The sequence below is a fragment of the Triplophysa dalaica genome, chromosome 3, assembly GCF_015846415.1.
Source record: "Triplophysa dalaica isolate WHDGS20190420 chromosome 3, ASM1584641v1, whole genome shotgun sequence".
Taxonomy (NCBI): Eukaryota; Metazoa; Chordata; class Actinopteri; order Cypriniformes; family Nemacheilidae; genus Triplophysa; species Triplophysa dalaica.
The window spans coordinates 24,638,140-24,653,283 of record NC_079544.1 but is presented as its reverse complement, the minus strand read 5'-3'; the positions used below and the strand labels follow the sequence as shown (position 1 = coordinate 24,653,283).

Below are 15,144 nucleotides of genomic sequence, written 5' to 3'. Positions count from 1 at the left end.
TGTCTAAAAGCAACAAGAAATTCTTAATTGTTATCATATCACTTGCTAAAAGAAAAATGTCACTAGGTTAAATTTCTAGTAAGACTACTTTCCACTGTTAATGCAGATTCTCTCCCTTTGGAAATGAACTGATGAAACCAACTGCTTTACAGTTAAAGAACACCAATTTTATCACAAAGTAAACTTTATCTTTAAACTGTTGTTTGACCACAGTGGTGTGCACAGACCTCAAAAGGGAACTTAATGTATACGTTACAGTAGCAGTACTTAATTTTTTGTCAATTCACTTGTAACAAAAATAAAGTAGGCCTACTGCTACTGTAACGGATACATAAACAAAGTATTTTTAACAAATGAACAGAGTTTACAGAAATAGTACAAAGAACATTCCCTTTCATTTAAACGGTAAATAACTCCCAGCACTCCTGTTCTTATCAATGAAATTGACCCCCGCGGAAATTAAATCTTTTTTTTTGCAATGGTAGACAGGTATCGTTACCTAGTTTAATTATGACGTTTGTAATATACCTTTTAAATATGACTAGAAGGGCATAATTACATTTTGACAAAGGCAGGGGCTTGAACTCCTTGCCCCTCCCAGTGCGCGCTACGACTTGATCATGTATAACTGCAACAAGAAATGAGTTATCAGTGAGTTTTCTCTTGACTTTGAAAAGCTTAGCTGACAGTATTAAATAAACGTTTGGTGATACTTTATACTAAGGAATTATTTGCATTGAAAACAACTGCTGTAGAAACAATTAACACAATTTCACACATCTGTTAATAATGGGCAATGACCTAATATCAGTGAACAATTAAATTGTTAACAACAAACAATAAATGCTTGTAAGTTCATGTCTAATCAAATCACTTGTAATTGTCATATAACCACTGATAGACTTAAGACTACAATAAGGTCTCAATTCATCAGCTAATAATTCTCACTGCGTATAATTTGTAAAGAATTACCCATTGTTTTCTATGAAGTTATATTTCACGTCCCTTTCCGTATTGATCAGAATGTTTCATTGCAGGGACAATTCACCCAAAATGAAATGTCATTTACTCACCCTCGAGTCGTTACAAATCTGTATAAATGCTGTTGTTCTGATAAGCGGAGAAAGATATTTGGAAGAACGCCTGTAACCAAACAGTTATGGGCCACCATTTACTGCTATAGTAGGAAATTTTGCTTCATTCATTTCTTTGTTCTGTTGAGCACAAAAGTTTATATTTTGAAGAATGTAGGAAAGCAAACAGTTCTTCCCTATTACCGTTTGGTTACAAGCATTCTTCTAAATATCATTCTCTGTGTTTATCAGAACCAAGAAATGTGTAACGATTTGAAACAACTCCGAATTTTCATTATTGGGTGAACTGTCCCTTTAAGAGCTGTAACCTTTACTATTTACAAAGAACTCCACCACAGAAATTACATGCAGTTACCCAAGTTTATTAACAGTTAATGTTCATAAAAATACAACTTGCATATACAGCGAACTCTTTGTTTTAAAGCTTATGTATTTTAGGAGGTGACAGAAATGATTTCAATGTCAAAACGGAAAAATGTATTATCCAAGATCTACAGCCACACAAACTATATGTAAATGTTGTCAAACAATCCATTAGAACCTCCCTGATGGCATCTACAATTAAATATAAATGAACAGAATATAAAATACGTTTGTGAGCAGATCTGTATGGTTTTATTTTCAAAACATCCAGACGTACAGAATGAGATTCCTCTTTATTTGACAGACAGACAGATTAAAGTTAAGTAACATGTGCGAGTTGACCAACCATCTACAGTCATCCAGAAATAAATCCATTTTACAGAATTTTCCGATGGCATGCATGCGATCATCACCCTGTCTAAATAAACAGTGTGGGCTTCCATTAGAGTTACATTAAGTGCTGAATTCATTAGGAACATATGAAGAGTCATTCAACTGAATCAGGAAAGCTTGGCACAAATGAGAAGATAACAGACATGACATTCCCAAACATCCTCCTGCATTCATCTTGAAGTTGCATATACATCAATAGTGGATTTCTCTCCTCAACTGAAACATTTTCGCAATAGCGTAAGTTGCTGATATGGCAAAACTTTCATTACAGCCTGATTTAGAATTGATGATTGAAATGCGTTTGTTTTGTACATCTGGTAACAGCTTCCTGTTAACAGTCAGACGGTTGTCACATGTGTATTTGAGGCTCAACAGTCTATTCTATCAGTTCTGAAGCACATAAACCCCTGAAGATAACCTGTCCGTCCCGTTACCATCACGTGTCTGTTTTTTGCTCTGAATTCTCTGAACAGCATCATGGTCAAGTGCACAAGAGCTGGCATGTGCCAACGGAAACAAGTCTGCGCAAGCCCCGAGATGTCACAGCTGACTATGTGTAGAAGATGATTTCTGGAATTTGACCATCCTCAACAGATGTGCCGTTATTATTGCCCGCGGCGTAGCAGAACGTGAAACAGGTTTTGGTTCCAGTGCCGGACAACTCGTGCGTGACCTTGCGCATGCCTTTAGTGCCGTAGTGTGAATCTGGTCCCTGCGAGAGGAGAGACGCACGTTACAGACCATCTTTCTTAACATGACATTCCAAAGAATAAAATGTAAAACGGACTATACCTTCAGTGTAGCACAGGCTGTGTAATTGACATTGGGCAGAACTTCCACCGGCTCTTTAAACATCACCCTGAAAGTGTTGGCTGAGCCGTCACAGCTGAACCCGGTGTCGTTCTGACCCAAAACTGTGTTGCTGTCTGTGTGAATAATCTACAGAACAAAAGTACAAACAAACAACATGCACATTTAAAGAATTAAATTCCCAGTGAAGTGAAAAATTACAATGTGTTTTTTTCATGAAATATTGCAGTGTTTATAGTAAATAGTTGTTCAATGTTGGTCATTCTCTTAAAAAAAAAATTTGGGCCCTCATAATCTTCAGTTTAAATCAGAAAACGCACTTCCTTCCTGTAATGACTATCCATCTTATGTGGAATTATCGGGCCGATTTCTGCCCTTCTGACAGTCCTAGGTAAAGTCCCGATGATCTTAAATGGCTCTAAAGATTATCTTATCAGCTTTCCTATTATGTGATGTGATGTGTGTAACGAGTGAATGCACCTGATCGGAAGAACATGGGAGCCCCCTCGATCATGAATCTTAAATACTGTTGTTTGTGGAAAACCCCGTGGACAAACGCACAAGAACTCTGTTTATTGTCATTTGGAACAAAACAATCCCTTATTAGAAAGCCAGCTGACAGAAGTATAACAATCGTAGCTATCATTTCAACAAACCCTTTTCTTTATTCTGTCAATTTTCTGTCAAAAGCATTGCCAACACCAACATCGCAATTACAAATAATGAAAAAAAAAACAGGCTATACACAAGTGACGGTAGTGGTTGGAGTCCGAGGGTACAGATTCTTTAAGGTGGAACATAAAAAATCGTTACAGTTGAGCTAGTGGAGCCAGTGAGTCTTTCAAGTTATAAATCGCGGCTATTTTTTTAACAAAGCAGTATTAATATTATTTTTTAATTACTGTGAAGTAATACACATAAATATAACAATATTTGCAATAAAATTATATCTAGTTCAGTGCCACTTTAAATATTTTAAAATTACATAAAAGATTGTATGTACACATTTGTTAATAATGAACACATATATAATAAACAAAGCATACAGTGAAATAATAACTTATTCTGAAGTTTCAAGAGAATTAATGAGATTTCCTGTGGTCACAGTCAGGACTCTGTTTGAAAATCTGTTGGTGTGCTTTCTTTGTCACATCACGGCGCACCACACATTATAGGAGCAAAATGATTAAATCTAGGATTTAAATCTCACCGTTTAAAACTCTTATAAGATTATAAAAAATATTTTGGTGTAATGCACCAGCATTAAATAATGTATGTTAGACGGTTTGGGCGGACCATCCGTTAACTCCTCCCCTTCTACCTCAGTCTGCAGCCAGTTCCATTTCAAAATGCAACGGCTGTTTTATACATCCAGTCAAATCACAGAGAAAAAGGAAAGCCACGCCCACTATTTACGAAATTCCATTTAAATGGGAAATGCATCAAAATACGGAAGTAAAAACGATCGCAAATTGCGGTACGCAAAAAAAGTTTTGTTTAAAAGGCTGTTGAAGGGCGGTGAAGTACCTGTATGTTGACTTGATAGTCTGTAGGTCCGTGTATAGATCCATAAAGACCAAAGCCCACAATAAAAATTCTGCGATTCACTGAGAACCTGCCAACACACACAAGAGTGAAAAGAGTGAAACACAGCCCCAGCGTCAAACGTCATGACATCATTAGTCACGCGCGTGTCACCGGATTCGGTCGCTGGTCCCGCTGTAACCCCAGCGGCTTTCCACCTGCCCGAAGCGCGTGATGCTGCACTCTTTCCCGCGCAGGCAGCAGCGAGGCCGGTCGATGAACTCTACGCGCGGCTTTGGGTTCACCGTGAAGTGCAGGAAGAGACTCACGACCTCTCTGTCCGTCAGGATGCTTGACTGAGCCGGACCTGAGCAAAGAGCCACGATACTCAACAAAAACAAAGATAATGAGAAAACACACTACTTTAACTGAACCCATAAGAGAGGGGAGAACACAGACCTGCGGCGAACTCCTCGATGGTCATGAGAGGGAAGCGGATGAGGCTGAGGGCTTTCCCCAGCACACGTCTCTTGTTCTCTGGTGTGGGCTGCAGCTGCTGGCGGTGTGCCTCCGCCTCCGCCCACCGGACTGCCGCCCCGAACAACCGCACCTCCCGAACGCCCAGTGTGTCTCTCTCCAACACTGCCATTAGGGTATCTGTAATTAACACGCGATGAGTTAAGAGCACATACACGACAAACTCTGAGAGTTGAATTCTGTCAAATTGGATTTATGGATGGATGCAGTATGTGGATGTGCAGAGATTGGTATGGTACTCTAAAATGTGCATGTGTAGACTGATGTGACTGGCATATCTCTCCGTGTTCCAGTACCCAGATCGATATCTGTGAATCCTTCTGCAGCCAGAGCATCTCCGGTGTTCTTGTCGATGTTCTCCAGACACAGACTGGCCAGCTGAGGCTCATCGAAGAGACGTGCCTTAAAGCAAACCAATCAATCACTCCATCAGAAAACAATTCTGCTGTGAATCTATGACAGATGATGGCTATGTCGAACCCTGCCAAGCTGCTGTTTAAAACCACTTCAAACATGACATTTCACTTGGGTTAAGATGCTTTTTAGAGAGAAGGTTTTGAAGAGTGCAACTGCATCTACCTGTGTGAGAAGCATGAAGGCGTTGTCTGCTCGCAGGTTCTTCTTAAGAAACTCCACACAGTGTGCTTCAAGGGCCGGAACAGCGTATTTCTTTGCGGTGTAAAGCGTGGTCATCACCGTCTCCGGTCCAATGTGAACTTCATCAGAATAGAGGAACCTGAAGAGAGGTCTAGGTCGGCATCTACACGTCTCAATACATACAGACAAACAACTCTCAATGAAATCATACTTGAGTAAGGCGAGGAAGGCAGCAGGCTCCACGTCAGGAAGCTCGATCTCTGTGGATGTGGTGGCCATGCCGCCATTAAACATGGCATCAAATACAGCACTGCCGACTGCCAGAACAAACCTGCAACACATTCACAATCCTTATAAACAAGCCATAAAGTGAGATTAACACAAAATCAAATTAAATAGTAAATTAATCAATGACACTATAGTATTCTGTAAAGTCCCTATTTCATTGAAAGTAATTACTTACATTTCAAAACGTCTCTGGTTACTTTTGTAACCTCGAGACCCTGAGAGGTGGGAACGAGACATTGTGTGAAACCTTATCGAATGACGCCAGTGGAAATGAAAACGTAACTGGCCAATGTGGTCCAAGACGGCGCTTAGGGGCGTGGTCGTCACCCCTATATATATTATATTATTAAGTGTAAGGGAAACCCCCTCAGCCCAGCAGCATAGCCGGAAGAACGAGCATTAAGCCCATTGCATGTCGCGCAAGCGGGAGCCATCAGAAACGGTTGCAGTAGGGCTGCAACAAACGATTCTTTTGACAGTCGATTAATCTAACGATTATTAGACCGATTAATCGACTAATCGTCTATTATTTCAATGACTAATCGGTACGGTTTTAATGATTATTCAGCTTTTGCAAATAGTTAAAACATTGAATTATACATCATTTCTGTAATGAATAAAATCAATTTAGCTTTTGAAATTTGTTTTAATGAACTTGAACCAACTGGTTACTCTCTTTAAGTTTGCTGATTCTGTCCAACTCGAATCACACAAATTCTCTACAAACTTTTAGAAATTAAAATAAATAAATCACATACATTATAGAACATTTTTTTTAAGTGTAAACGAATCTCTAGACAGAAGCATTAAGCAGCATTTCTATGACAACAGTTCAGTTTAACTCTTTCCCCGCCAGCCTTTTTAATAATAGAGTTGCCAGCCTACGGCAGTGTTTTTTAACATTTTCAACAAACTTTAATGGCTCACAGTACAGTTTCTGTAAAGAATATATGGACAAACAATATGTCCAATAAAAGAACAGTCTCTGCTTTTAAACAAAGGAACCCGTATTCTTCTATCTTCATGTGTTCTATTTTTATCACTCCTTAGGTGTGGGTAGGTTTCTTCAAAGAAGCATCACTTTGAATAAAAAGCTGAGATAATTAACGTTTTTTTGTCAAAGATTCCGCCCAGTTTACACTCAGAACAATCATTAAAAACCGATAAGAAATATACATTCTAGGTTCTGGGATTCTTTCCTTTTCCAAAGATGTGTAACAGCTAGGGGTGTCGAAATTAATAGTTTTTACGATGCATCGCGATGCAAACGAGGACGATTCGGTATCGGTTCAGTTACAGACCATAACCGGTTATTACGTACTTACGTTTTTTTGATGTTATGTCGCATACGTGCTTTAATCAAAAATGCTCCAATTACTCGGTGCACATTTCGGCTTTTATGAAAAATGCGGTAAGCACACCCAGGACAGGACACAAACTGTGTGTAAATCTTGTCACGCACAAATAAAACACACAGGGGCATGGGCGTAAATCCCGGGGGGATGGAGGGGACACTTCCCCCCACATAGCTTGTTTCAAAGGACGTCATACACAACTAACACGCCGAAGCCGTTTCCTATGCATTGTTTTATTTTTGGCGACCTTCTCAGCATCTATTTTGTGCAGTATGTTCGTGGCGGTAAGATAAACATTCAGTTTACTGAAACTAGGGCGATTCATCAACAAGTACAACACAGACTTTAAGCATTTGTCATTGTTACTGCTTGTTTGTTTGGGTACACGAACATGAACAAAGTTTGTTGGCGGAGGCAGTGCACTACAGGGGAAAATAACAACCACTCATTAATGTCGATGTACGGTGACTTTATCAGACGATGTTGCAGTATAGATCAGGATAACATGTGTTTAAAAAGTGACTCATTGTTAACATGTAGTATCATGGGTATTGTGATTTTATATTTGTTTCCTGTCTTCACAACAGAGATGAAAAATATAAATGGTATGAAGCTTTTTTGTTCACTTGTATTACAATATGTGAAAGTTCAGTTCAGTTGTAATATGACCGCAAGTCTGCATGATAAACCTATGAACGTAATGCATATTGTCCCTTTGTGTCGTAGTTTGTACAATTTTGACTGTATTCTTTGTGTCCCCTTCAAAAATTGCTCTTGAGAATTTTTATGTGTATTGTCACCCCACTACTGTTAAATGAGATTTACGCCCATGCGCCAGGGGGTAATACCACAAATGCTAAAGACCAGACTTGAGTTTTGTTTGATAGTCAAATTAGAGCAGGTAAAATTACAGTTTCAGTTCATACTGCCTGTATCTATTGACAAAAATGTGAACTAGTAAAACTGAAATTTGAGACGCCAATGCATCGTCAATGCATCGTGATATCGAATTGAACCGAATCGATGACATGATAATCGTAATCGAACCGAACCGTGACAACAGTGTAGGTTCACACCTCTAGTAACAGCGCCACCTGTTGTATAACAGTACAAACACTGATTGCTGTAATAACTCGTCTTAGACGGGGAACCGTTTTTTCTTTAAATGACGAGATAACTTGTCAATTGCGGTGAAAGAGTTCGTGAAAAAGAGCAAGTAACAGAAGAAAATATAAAAAAAATAAAGGCAAGATATAAGACTACTATCACTTAGCGTCCCTCTCTTATAATCATTTTCCTCTCATGTAATACCTAATAGTGTTATAATAATCAAAACAGGCTTGACTCCTAGCATTAAAGTTTTATACTTTGCACAACAAATAATAACATTACTGTAATTATATGATTATTGTTGTTATTATCAATACTATTATTATTGCATTCTCTCATGAAAAGATTTACCTCTAAGTTAGTTAGTTAGCTCTAGATAGAGAACACTCACCTCTCTCCTGCTCCGGGATGTTTTCTTTTTAAATGCTCCAGCATGCAGGTTGTGCTGCGGTGAAAGGCAAGTTCCGCCTTGCATGCATTGCACACGACCGCATTTGTTGTTTTCAATTTGGTAAAGCTTTCCCACACTTTACTTGTTCGCATTCATTTGTACTCCGCCATAATTCCTGCTGTGTATCCTTCTACTGCGATTGCATTCAGGAAGGCTGCATTACAGTCTAGCGCTACAGTGCCATAGCGGTCAAATTGTGATATTGCAGGCCTTTGAATTAAGTCACGTAATCAAACGACTACTCGACAACAAGAATATTTGTCGACAATGTCGACTAATCCTTTCAGCCCTATGACTCAGTGGGCAATGTGTTCAATCACGCCATTAGAACAGCGAAAAACATCTTGACTTTAGCGGAGCTAACACATAAAGTGCACCACATTACCCTTGGCAGTAGCACACAGCACAACTCCCACGGACACTGCACACCTTTCATAGTGTCTAAGACGATTGGATACCACATTCTGCATTGTCAAGACTGGGTTATACTCGACGCATCCGCTAGTTCGCTTGGGTGCACGCGCAAAATATGACGTCATCTCGGTGTTAGCGGAAGTTCGCTTTGTGTGAGCGCGAGCTCATTTCGCGTGGCGGCGTGCACAACATTTTTTGTGACTCGAGCGAACAGTTCGCATGGCGCCGCAGTGAACATGAACAGCTTTGCGAGATTTTGGCTGAACAAGTATGCCTGTACAGACATATTTATGATCCATCTATGCGTGATCATAAGGACAGCCAGATGGCAAATAGCTCTTGCCCTGAAATTGCAATCAACGTAAAATTCCTATTTGTCTTCTACTTCCTGCGGATTTAAAAGACTTCACTTGTGCGCCACCTGTCGTTTCAAAGAATATCTCAACGGCGAATGCGTCATGTATAAATGCCTCATCCGTTCGGGGAGTCGCAGGCGCAGCCAGCGGAGGCTCGCGAAGCGGAGCCTGGTGCGTGTGTAAACGGGGCTTCAGGCAGCTAGTAGGCTGCTGCAGAGCACTGCACAAGGCGCCCAAAGCACTCCCTGCAAGTCACACAAGCAAACTGCGATATAGACGACGTTAAGTTAAGTGGTAAACTAGTGATAGGTCACGAATTTCGAATAGTGTGTACGATCTTAAAAAAACTCGCCGCGTTTTCACGTGTAACGCGTTCATGTAACCAAAGGGTGGCGCTGCCAATAACGACGCACCTAAAACCTAAACGCTGAGAGAGACAGTAGAGCACAACATTTTCCCACAAGAATTGTTAACGAAGTTACGCACACTGTAGACCCGCGCGGCATAACGGAAACGGTAAATTGATATCAAAAATGTGTTCTGTGTGTGGGGGTCCTTTAATAAAATGAATGAGAATAAAGTGCAGTGCAAACTCTGCAATGCAAAGCTGGCTTATCATGGCTCAACAACTACGATGCACAATCATTTCAGGGCGAAGCACCCAGCAGGTCCATCCACAGGTCAGCAATCAGTTGCTAGTTTTATGGTCAGACCAACCAATTTCGATCCCAAACGGGCAGAGCAAATAACGGCTCTAACTAGCAAGATGATCGCTAAGGATATGCTTCCGATCGGCTTTGTCGGAGGAGAGGGTTTTAAAAATCGTATTGAGTTTGTTAAGCCCGAGTTTACTGTTTGTCTAGAAAAACGATCACTGCCAGACTGCAGAAACTTTTTCATGACAGTAGAAACTGAAGCTTTATGAACTATTAATGCATGAAATCGCTCCGAACTGTTGATAAATGCCGTCACTCGGTTAATATGTTTTACGCGTGTTAAGTCTGGTCTAAAATCTTTATGGCTTCAATATATTTTCCTGATTAATCACACTGCTGTTTTTAAGTTGCAAGGAAATGTTATAGCATTATGAGCGGTTGATGCTGATCGACGTACTGTTAATTAGTGCCGTCATTCGGTTGTTAATATATTAATGTTTCAGCACATTATTTTAATGTATTGCTTAATGTTAGATTGCATATTCCATAATACATAAAGCAGTGTGCCGTCATACTGATTTGAAGCGTAAATGTTCTCTCTCTCTCTCCGTTTGTGTGTGTGTAATACTGTAAATGTGTCCATGTGGGGGAAGGGAGCGAATTTCGAATAATCTTCGAATAGTTCTCATCGATCTTCGAATATTATTTTTCTTTAAATGCCCATCCCTAACGTAAACCCGCTAGCTCAAAACATGTATACGGTGCATGGCGAGCGATGGCGTCCGACGAGGCCATCGGCTCGAGCAAAATGCGCATGAAATGGCATTTAGAGTGATGGGCACATAATCATGCGGTCTCTGCGTGTGACATACTATAACATTCAACCTCCTGCACGGAGAGCGTTGTAAATCCCATATGCGCAAAACCGGCAGGGTATTTACACGGAAGCCTCTTCAACAGATAGCCACGAAAACATCCATATTACAAACAGTATGGAGTAGCACTCTCGCCACCGCAGTCATAGGGGCTAACGTTAAAATGTCCGACATGGGATAGTGCCATTCATAACGTACCATACACACACTCAAGAGCACAAATTAAGAGCATGAAAACACCTCATAAAGGGGTTAACGGTCCATCTTGTATATAACACGCGTCACAACAATGCGACCAGTCCTCGTCCCACACACTTCCCACACATGCCAGTGTACAACTCGTGTTCATTCGAGTCATTCAACTCAATAGGAACGGCTAAGAGAAGCAGAGAACATTGTCAGATAGGGTGAACCAGTTTGTATAACAGCAAGGTGGCACTCCGCTAGAGTACTATTAGCACATTCGCTACAGGTGGCCTAATGAAAGGGAGAAAAAATAAATGCAGTGCGCAATCTCCTCCGTCGCGAGCAGACCTCAGTAGCCCACATGAACCTTCACAGATGAGCTTGAACCGATCCTCAGTCTGGAGAGCGTGATCATATGTTCACCCTTGTGAACAAACATGCTTTATCCTCCCCACGGCAAGATGCTGCATTTGGGGCTGTTTGGCACATTACACTAATGGCCAATCGACAGTAAAAAGAGCTCAAAATCAAGCGAACGACGCTCGACCAGTGCTATAATGGCGCACATGATAAGGGCAGTAAACGGAGCACACAAAGAAGACAGGGACAACTGTCCACAAGCGGTAGTAACATAACGCGACCGCTCGTACAAGGCAGAGACCTAGTAAGCTTGTATGTGGGAAATGGTTGAAGCATGGCAAGCCAGTAGCTCTCAGCCACAGCGCTATGGGCAGAAACCGGTGCAGCTAGCTCTGTACAACAAAAACAAAGACGCGAATACATTCGCTCTATGCATCAGTTCACATTCAGAATGGTCACATGAATCACAGAAAACGCTTGGAACGACAAGGGGTTAAAACTGGATTAAAACAAATATATGGCTCAGTTGGGGTACAATAACCGTATGACGATCTGTGAACCGCTGAAAGCATCTGATATAAGGGGCTGTCTGGATATGCCACACATATGACAGACTACAAAAAGCGAGGACCTATTAGTAGTGAGGAGGCACATAATAAACGTGCAATGATTGGCAAGGTGCGGACAGGATGGTGACTATCATTCGTATTCGGGCAAGAAAACATTGCAAAGCCGTAATACTGGACGGCGGAGCCACATCCGGCTCTTGTGAATGCCAATTCCCAGCACCTGTGCTTTCTGCCAACTGCAACCGAGATCACACCGAAGTAGCGCGGTGATCTGCGACAAAACTGGATTGCATAACAGCGCGAAGTGCAGGACGTTGTGAACTCATAATAACACAGCTCTACCGGCTGCCATACATGCGGGCAGTGGGAGTGCTTAAAGCTTCACAGATCCATATTGCTCAATACATGGGACTCAGCAATGAAAACCTAACGTGTATCAGCATACAACAGGACGCCGCCGTGCCGGGAGCTGGAGGCAAAGAACACTAGGTAGTGAGGCTGCAAATATACCGCTGAACAGCACAAAATGTTGCTAAATGAAATGTTGAGAGACCTCTCTAAAATGTCTTGGAAAAATATGCAACAAACAAGAAAAATAATGTACATATTACAAAATAAAAACATGAAAACAACATAAGATTCCAGTTCGTTTTCTAAACTATAGAACTATAGCTTTAAGGATAATGTTATAAAAAATGCACTCATTTGTTTAAACAAAATAAGAGAAATGTGCCAATCATTTAGATATATTTTGTCAGTCTTGCTGAGGTTAAAGGTCATTGAGTTCTCCTGTCCGACCAATCTGCATCATTAAAACTGGCTGAACAAAGATCAGAATTAATTTAAAAGAGTTTTAGGTAATAACTGTTAAGTCTGTCATACGATTCGATACTGAATGTTGCACAGAATAATTTTCACGCGCAAAGCTTCGAATCGAGGCTTCATATGGCACACCCATCTTGCTCGACAAAAGCTCCGAAGCCTCGCTTTAAATCAAATGTCACACAAGTGACTACAGTCCATCAGACAAATGTACAAAAATGACACTTGTTTTGTGTTCAATGTTCACCTTTCCCATGAGCAAGAGCAGAGCTGTATGGAAAACATCAGTGTCAACATTACGTTAAATCTCACATGTTGTTTACAGAAATGAATCCAAGTAATACGACACAAGAGAGAGATTGAATAAACCGGAGTAAACAAAACCAATGCCATGCTTGTTATGTTTGTATTCATCATGTGTCGCAGTCAGTGTGTTTTGCGCTCACCTGTGTGCAGGTATCCGCTGCACTCCCATTCCTTTCCCCACCAGAAAGTGAACGTCACTCAGTACTTCATTATTAAATAGAAACGCGAATCTCTCCTTCACTGTGCTTTTCGTGGCCTGCCAGTTGTAAACGGGCTCCCGGTACACGAGTACGGCTGCAGCGGCGGAGTGCGTGACGGCTGCCGGTGTCGCCACAGCGTTACCTGTCATGTTAGAGGCGAACGGAGCCATCGCCCCGCACACCGGCCCTATCGCCGCCGGGAGAGAGTTCATCAGGTTGGGCGGAGTCCCCGATGCGACTCCGCCGCTTTCTAGGCCCGCAGGCCCTGGTTGTGGGTTCGAGCGTCTCGTCGCGCCATGAGAGCCCCCGCTGCCTCCGGCGGACTCTCTGAGACCTGCGGCCGAGGCGTAAGGACTGTTGCTCGGCTGGCTGTTACCCAGGGGTCCGGGTGTGGAAAAATTTAGACAAGGTACCCGACCACTATTGTCTCCCGTAGCCATCTTGGACTGAAGCGCGTTCCCGATGAATCGGTAAACACTCGCACTGTCAGAATTTCGTCAGCTCACGCGCACCACATCCGGTCTCGGGAGCTCATAAAATTATATAAATGCAAACCCTATTTTATCTATATGTGCTTAATTCAGTTTATAAAAAATTGTAGAAGTTAACTTTAAAGAAGTTAAATGTATAATAAAAGAGGCATATTTTAAAATTAAATACTAAAATAATAAAAGGTATACTAACATTCACATTTAGTCATTTCATTTTGGAACACCCAGAGCAGAGATGCGAATTGGAGGAGAGCCAAACAGGAGTGACGTACACTCTCTTTGGCCCGTTGAAGGCCACTCTTGCCGCTGCATTCTGGATCAGGTCTGGTTGTACAAGCTGGAAGACAAGCCAGTAGAGCAGGCCAAGTCAACTGGCGACCCTCGATCCAAATACGGCTCGCCAATCATCTTTACCCGGCCCGCCTTAACATTTCAAATAAGTGGAGAGAATATAAGAACGGTGTGCTTTTAGAAATGCGCGTCCTGAGATGTCATTAAGTCCAAAACGCTGCTACATTCACTAAAGTAATTCCAGCGTGACAAAGCGATTTGATCGGTCTGTCCCAGAAATGTAATGTTATTTGCAATGTTATAATCGGCAATCCACAGCCAAGGGCAGGTATGGGGCTTTGCGCACGCGATAAGTCTCGTTTCAGAACGCTTCTTGTGCCCTTGAAAGTAACTGCAGAAGGGTACTACACCACGCGAACTGTTGTTAAAAAACACGTATGTTGTTATTATTATTGCATTCATTATGTATGATTTAAACAGCTATATTTTCGAAAACAGCTGTTCATCTCCTTCCAGAATTTGCACCTCAAAGGATGTGCCCTTATAAGTGCGTCACATGAATGCGATTGGAATTCACCCGATGTTTCGATAATATCGTTCGGTTTCTTGCACAGACCGATTGATACGCTTTATGAGACGCCAGTTCAACGTCAAGGGGCGGGCATTACTTTTGTGCTGAATTAATTATTTTTTTAAAGCTTTTTTTATTTGACTTCATTAATTCAATATCTTCTTGAAAAAAAACAATACCACCCACATCCTGGCTGGGGGACTGGGGGTGAGTAAATTAACAGCAATTTCATTCAGCGTATCAGGGAATATAAAATACAATTAAAAGGACAATATCCCTTTAATTAAATTTCAATAATAGGTACTGCATAAAATATTTGTGTGCATGCTTTAATATATGACCTGTAAGTATAACAGCAACAAAACCAATATAAAAGGAATCAAAATGCAGTTAATAGGCCAAACGGAAATAAAAAATAACAAGAAATTATGATATGGTAAAAAACTGGCCCGCATCCTATTTATACTTTTAGAATCTGGCCCTCAAAGAAATGTAGTTGAAGACCCCTGCAGTAGAGCATTGCAA

General features: G+C 41.2%; 1 protein-coding gene across 2 annotated transcripts; it reads right to left on the bottom strand.

The window, feature by feature from the left end:
• Positions 1 to 1,440: 1,440 nt before the first annotated feature.
• LOC130417259 (BTB/POZ domain-containing protein 2) lies at positions 1,441 to 13,741 on the bottom strand. 2 transcript variants are annotated; one of them, XM_056742653.1, is made up of 9 exons: positions 13,207 to 13,741; positions 5,530 to 5,649; positions 5,301 to 5,457; positions 5,018 to 5,123; positions 4,644 to 4,841; positions 4,359 to 4,551; positions 4,188 to 4,275; positions 2,643 to 2,789; positions 1,441 to 2,562 (listed from the first exon to the last, which is right to left on the bottom strand). In XM_056742653.1, the coding sequence occupies exons 1-9, from the start codon at positions 13,704 to 13,706 to the stop codon at positions 2,401 to 2,403; spliced, it is 1,671 nt and encodes a 556-aa protein (XP_056598631.1). In that variant the 5' UTR covers positions 13,707 to 13,741; the 3' UTR covers positions 1,441 to 2,400. The 2 variants fall into 2 exon arrangements, with proteins under 2 accessions (XP_056598631.1, XP_056598632.1); XM_056742654.1 differs by lacking the exon at positions 13,207 to 13,741 and adding an exon at positions 8,463 to 13,172.
• Between the last annotated feature and the right edge of the window lie 1,403 nt (positions 13,742 to 15,144).